We start from the raw sequence: 6,734 nt of genomic DNA, 5'->3' as shown, positions 1-6,734 counted from the left end.
TTTGAATAAAAAAAAAGAATGTAATTCAAGTGCTATGAACAGACTTATAGGATGAAAATTTCTCAATAAAATGAAGCGAAGTGACATTTCTGAGGTACATATACAGAAATTAATATGCACAACAGTTTCTTTGAGTGGATACTAAAGGTCACTATGGCAAAAATTATTCTTATTTTCACATGCTGCAGCACTGTCACATTTTACAGTTGCAGTGTGGATATTCTTTGAAAATACCACGAATTTACTCTGAGGTCCCACTTGTTAAGATAAATTCAAAAGAAGACGAGATTTCAAGTCTGAGCTTTAATACCAGAACTGGAACACCATTTCTCGAATTCATCTAAACAACTTAAAATGCTGTTTCAAATTCTTATGGCACAAGACTGACTCGGAATAGAAGGTCCCCTTGGCCAATTTAAAAAAAAAAACAAAACCAAAAAACACCTACCAAAAAAAACCCAGACGAAAAGATACAAAACAGAGCTTTACAAAGAATGAATCAAAACTGAAGGCAGCTTAAGGCTTCATTAAAATATTTGCCAAGTTCTGCTGCTACTTGTGTAATCCATTCTTTAAAGAGACTTTAGTGGGATTGCACAGACACAATGCAGAGCAAAACTGGCTCACACTGCCCAGTTTGAGCAAGATACAGTCACATTATCTTTCGCGAGATTTAGAAAGACAGGAGAACAAGTGTAATCCTTCCTGCAAGGATCATTTTATTCTCCCCGCCCCCCTCCTTGAGTACAATTAGAGATGACTTACAAAAATGAATGCCACACACACTAATAAAAAAAATTAGCGTGGGGCAAAACTTAGTCTCAGTATTTTCATATTTTTCTGCCACATTTGGCAGAATTAAAAAACAGACACAGCACGGCTTTCATCTAGGCATCTGTTGGCAGTACAATCAATACAAGATGATACAATGAATCTGGATAATCACTGTTTTATAAAGCTGTCCTTAGTCTGTCGTTGACCTTCTGTACCAAAATCTAGCCCTGTAGTCGTCACTGCAGGTCATGAAGCCAGGATTGGTAGGAGAATGGACAATACAACGGACAATGCTGTTGTGCCCAAGAGAAAGAAGATTTCTCCGCTCAGCAGTTCTTGAATCCCAGCAGCAGAGACTTATGGTCCTTTCATCTGGAAGCAGCACATAATCTTCTGTGTGGTTGAAGACAGCTTGTGTCCTGTGTACTTGTCGTCCACTCAAACCAGCTCCTAAACACATGCAGCAAAATATTAGCCCAAATAGAATCAGTTTTAGAAAGTTTCCAAAGACCTAAGAATAAACCCTCCCTAAGTATCAATTTCTGCAGTCTACAAAGCAGTCTTACTTTCTCAGTTAGTCTACCACTTCCACATACAACAGGTGAATCAATAATAAATGTTCTTTTGTAGTTGTATACATGGTATGCTCTAAAATTTCTTAGAAGACAGAAAGATTAATTGCTCCAACTGTGTCAGTCAAGTCCAACCACTCAGCATGAGTGCAATCACTTAAGAGCACTTTTGCCTTATATTTTTAGTATGAGGCTTACAGCTGTAACTAAGGGGAAAGACCACAGATAGTAGAATACAGAGATTCTCATTATCAGTGACAACTTTTGTTTTTAATGTATGTATCATATGGCACACTGCATGACCTACCTTGGCCATACCTTCCCTCCATAGCCTTCAAATAAAATGTGTTTCATATATAGGCATTTACTTTGCAAAGCGCACACCTGCATCCTACCTGGTATTTTGCAAAAGTTTATCAAGGAGGTGCTGCACCCTGCTGGTTAAGGGCAAAATAGAGCTCGAGTACAAGAACAGGAATGTACACATCCCAAAAGCTGATACACAAAATTTTAAAACATCCTCTCCTCTTTCATGCTATGACTCCTAATGCTTAAGCACAGTAGTGCTTGACCCAAAAGCTTCCCCCGTCACACAGCTGCTACCATACGCAAAGCTTCTATGTCCTTCACCAGTTGTTAAGTCCTGCTGAGATCAAAGCATGGTATTGTCAGCATGTTCCGAGTGTAACTACCTTGCACACAATTGCATCTTGGGGAGGGGGGGGTGGGGGGAGCGGGAAGAGAAGAAACAAACCAGCTGCAGCTACTTTTTAAGAATATTGCCACGGCTCACTAGAGCCATCTTTTGCACAAGAGTCTAATGGTTAAAACAACTGTGCCAAAGTCAGTTCAATTCCCCCTGTCTGGGTGGGTACTCCACAGGACGGTAGCCTCCTCTCGCCAGAAATGTTTTAGGTGTTAAGTTTTGACCCTTCCAGTTTAAACTGTGCCCCCCTAGTCTAGCAATACATAGAAAAGTCACAAAATCAAAATGATCACCAGCAAGAAAAGTGATGATGCTGTTATAATAATCACCATTTCTAAAACACACTGAAGAAAAACGAGAGAACAAAACCCTCTGCACAAATGTCCTAGTCCTTACAGCAGCATTGCTTTTTACTTTTCTCTAACTTAGTGATAACTTCCCTCCAAAGCAATGGAGTAATGGTCAGGAAAGTCTCCAAGATATACTCAGGCTAAATACATTTACATTGACTTGACATATAAGAATCGCAGCTTCTCTTCTGGAATTAGCCTACATTAAGTGTTTTGAAAAATTTGGGGCAATTTATCCTCAAAGCAACAGTCTCCCACTGTCTTTAAGAATTACTGTTCTCCTGACAATATTACCACCCCTGCTTCGGTCAGTACCTGAAAAAGAAGGTACTTGGAAGCTGACCTGCCACATACCTGTGTATTTGACCAGTGTTCGACCAGTGGATATCTCCCATAGTTTAGCTACAGAGTCTTTTCCACTTGACAAGATATACTTTGAATTTTTGGAAAAAATAGCAGAACAGACTTCAGCTCCATCATGTGCCTTCTCAAAAGTAGTGATACAGCGATTTGAAACACCATCCCACAGTTTGATGCATCCATCCTTACTTCCTGTCACATACATGTTTGCACTTGCGTTGTAATTTACTGAACATATAGCATCAGTGTGCTGATCTTGAGGATTGCAAGACACAAAACACTGGAAAGTATTGATATCATACAGTCGTAAAGTAGGGTGCTGGGTACCAACAAGTATGAAATCTCCAGAAGGGTGAAAAGAAATTGAGCGCAACATCTCTGCTTCCTGTTTGATCAGAAATACATAATTGGTGTAAGAAAGAAAAAAAAACTGAAATGGAGTGTAAAATCTGGTGGCATTACAGTGCTATAAAACCTAGTTAAATTATCAGTGTTCTGGTTTTGCAAAATAGAAAGTTGCTTCCTATAGCATTAAAATGACAGGCTACCTTTAAACGTATCGTAGTTTTTGTCCTAGAGCAGCTTGCAGTGCCTGCTCATTTTTGGGATAGTGCACAAAAGTGACAGGAAGCTTTGTCAGCCAGTCACATGCCCCAAAACCCACCACCACGTAATCCCATACTCTCCTCCAAGATAATATAATTGACTTCAAAGGTACCCCTATTAGATTTGGTCTAGATTAACAAAAAGCAGACAGGCACTAGATTTAAAGAATATAGGTATCTATTATGCACAGACTCTTAACATATAATTACCATAATGTCTGCAAATTTTGCTGCTGCATACTCCTACGTACCTAACCCACTTATAAACTCAGACACAATTCAACTCACTGATACCTCACTACTCATACATTCAAGCTTTGGTTGCTCTGAACTGGTATTGTATCTAACCTGTATATATTTGAAGGCTCTTTTGGCAGAAGGTTTTGAATAATCAAACAATTTTAGTGTGTAGTCCCTTGAACCAGATGCTAGGATCTGTTCTGTTGGATGAAAAGCTAAACACGTAACTTCATCCACATGATCATACAGAGTCCGAATAACAGGGTGATTTTCCATGTTTTGCTGTGCTGTCTCATTCATCATGACCTACAAAGAACAGTCAAGAGTTAGTGTTAGAAAGCAGAACATGCTTTTGACAGGAAAAGTTGGTTTTATACTTGCCCAAGTGGGAAACAACAGCTACCTCTCTGACATACAACTAGGCACATAACCACTGTTATCTTAACAATGTATAATGAGCTTTCAAATCATTATCAGATAAGATCCCTATGTCTTAAAAAAGGTCAACTGACTTGCTCAAGGACAAACTACTTTCAGTAGCAGAGAACCGATGAAAGAAAACCCATCACCTTCTTCATAAACAGTACAAATCAAAATACTGCATTGCTGTAAGGGAAGCTGTACCAACTGGGGAAACGGCAACTTCTACTCACGCAGGATACTGCTGAGAATTTGGTGTGCGCTCTGCACAAAAGAAAACCCAAACCCAAACCCCCCAAAAAACAACCTCACTTTTAAATTGCTACCTGATAACTGTATTAGAGAAAAATTGAAGCAAAGAAATATGTACTCTGTGAAACAGTTCTGAAACACAGCCACTGGAGGCTGTAAAGGCCAAAAGTGTAAGTGGGTTCAAAAATGAACTGTGTTCATACAATATAGCAATTATCAGCAACTATTAGAAGCAATTTCTGGCTCAATTCTCTAGGCTGCTGCCAGAAGTTACGCAGGTATACTTGCCCTATTTCTTCTTCCTTTTCTTCAAGGGTACTTTATGAGCCGCTGTTGGAGTAGGAAATACGGCGAGACAGATATTTAGTCCAACCCACTGAGCCAGCCACAAGGCACAGACATGGCATGAAACAGACAGCACCTCAAGAGTTCACAAAGCGGTTACGATTCAAGTCATATTTTACCTCAATAGGCATAGCACTTTTGGCCAACATTCTCTCTGTATCAAGAATTTTTATTGAGGCATCAGCAGATCCTGTAGCTATTAACTGTCCGTCTCTGCTATATGTAGCTACGCGACACGGTCCTTTATGAGATGTGACATAACAAGTCTCGTATTCAGAAGCCTCAGGAGACATGGTCTGTACATCTGCATCAAATTCCAAGTCAATTCCTGTGCCCGGAGCTACCGTATCTGACCGTCCAATTGCATATTGAACAGCACTGTCATCGTTTTCCATTCCTGAAAAGAGAGAAGTTGATGCACTTAAACCAGGTTAGGCTTCTCCTCAGACAGCTAGGCTGTGGCCAGATCTACGCTACAGACTTCGGTAAGAGCTACGAGTCAGAGTTGAAGCGAGGCAGCCCCTGTTGAATGAAGCCAAGCTAGCAGAGCAGACTTAGTTATACCGCAGTACTTCTCGTGAGAAATGAGAGGTACTTTGGCTACGCTAGAACAGACCTCACCTCTTAAAGTTAACTGTGGAAATACAACCAGCAAATATTGTAGGATGGTAAGTACTGATAAATGCACTGACAATCAGTTACTGAAGCCATTGACAGGCCTCTTCTCAGCTTTTCACAGAGGAGAAACAAGCCCCAACATTATTACATGAGATTTGAAGTAAAAAAACTGGAGCATTTACTGATTCTTTTCCTTTCTGTTTTATTGCATTGAAGAAAAAAAACCCACCCCACAAACAACTATCCCAGCATTGTAAATGAACATTTTTACTCTTCTTTACACCCACTCTACATATTCTTTTTTAAATTATTATTTCCAGGGTGCATCCACAGAACAAAGACAGTTCAGCACTGGAAGTGGAAACAGGGCAGACACAAGAATATTCAGCTATGTGCCCAACTGTCATCATCAACTGATCAAATGCAACAGAAAAGTTTTTGTTGCTTTCATCTACAAATGGCAAGTCTAGCATTCTTATTTCAGACACAAAGCTTCACATATTTATACCCTTGGAACTCAACTAGTTCAGGCAGCAGAACCAGTTCAGTTACAACACGGAGAAGACATGATGTTATGGCTAGACCTCTTCCAGTAACTTAGTCAGCTTGTTTCAACAGCAGCTCAGGTATTCTGACTGCACGCTGCGGCACAGATGTACTTTCAGAGAGGAAGATACAGAGAGAACAGGCGATACCTTTGCTGAGGCCCTAGACTGTGAAGCTTATTTTCTTGAGGCTGGTGTATAAAGGCTAGTGAAGATGGAAGGGCTTGCTCCCTTTCCAACACTGCCAGGTAGAATCATATAGAAAATATTTCTAAAGCTGGCAGAGAACTGTGTGGGTCAGTTTTCTATTAGGCCTGTGGACTCAGTGATCCCGTTGACTGGAGTGTATTTTTAGAAGGTTGCCAGTCACTCAGGACCCTGAGCAGGTATTCTCACGTGTAACAGAAGTTCAAACAAACAGATCTTGACAACACTTTCAGTGATCTGTTTTGCTCTTAATACATACTAAGGAATGAAACATAGAACGAGAATGCCCTTCAAAAAACCCACGGAAGCAAAGGCTGTATCTAAATATACAGAAACGTTATGCTATTACTAGACATAACCTTTGCATAAAAGATGTACTTTCAGTAATGCTAACCTCTTAATTCACACGGTTTTAAGTCAGGGATTTAGAAATTGTTTTTTTATGTTAGCTTTGTATCCCAGCTTACCTAACTTAATTAGGTGCAGCAGTTGTTCAGATGGTGCACAGACTGATTGTGGTTTTATCTCATTTATCAAGCCATTAGCAATATTTATGTATCCATCATATAGCAGCTGACTAATTATCAGTTTATAAAGTTGCTGACGGTCTTTCAAACTGACTTTTGTTCTATACATTGTGAGCAAGGAATGCCTTGGAGGGGCCTGAAATAAAGAAGAAAAATCACATACAAGAGAGTTGCATGGAACAACCACAACCTTTAAATAAAGCACATCCTGCT

General features: G+C 39.8%; 1 protein-coding gene across 1 annotated transcript; it reads right to left on the bottom strand.

Moving 5' to 3' along the window:
• Positions 1 to 466: 466 nt before the first annotated feature.
• CSTF1 (cleavage stimulation factor, 3' pre-RNA, subunit 1, 50kDa) lies at positions 467 to 6,652 on the bottom strand. Its single transcript, XM_009893366.1, has 5 exons — positions 6,462 to 6,652; positions 4,744 to 5,021; positions 3,716 to 3,913; positions 2,757 to 3,147; positions 467 to 1,224 (listed from the first exon to the last, which is right to left on the bottom strand). Exons 1-5 carry the CDS (start codon positions 6,628 to 6,630, stop codon positions 965 to 967), a joined length of 1,296 nt encoding a protein of 431 aa, XP_009891668.1. The 5' UTR covers positions 6,631 to 6,652; the 3' UTR covers positions 467 to 964.
• Between the last annotated feature and the right edge of the window lie 82 nt (positions 6,653 to 6,734).

Source organism: Charadrius vociferus, unplaced genomic scaffold, assembly GCF_000708025.1.
Source record: "Charadrius vociferus isolate BGI_N301 unplaced genomic scaffold, ASM70802v2 scaffold259, whole genome shotgun sequence".
In the NCBI taxonomy this organism is placed as follows: domain Eukaryota; kingdom Metazoa; phylum Chordata; class Aves; order Charadriiformes; family Charadriidae; genus Charadrius; species Charadrius vociferus.
The sequence above is the reverse complement of the archived record's forward strand: the minus strand, read 5'-3'. Positions and strand labels throughout refer to the sequence as shown.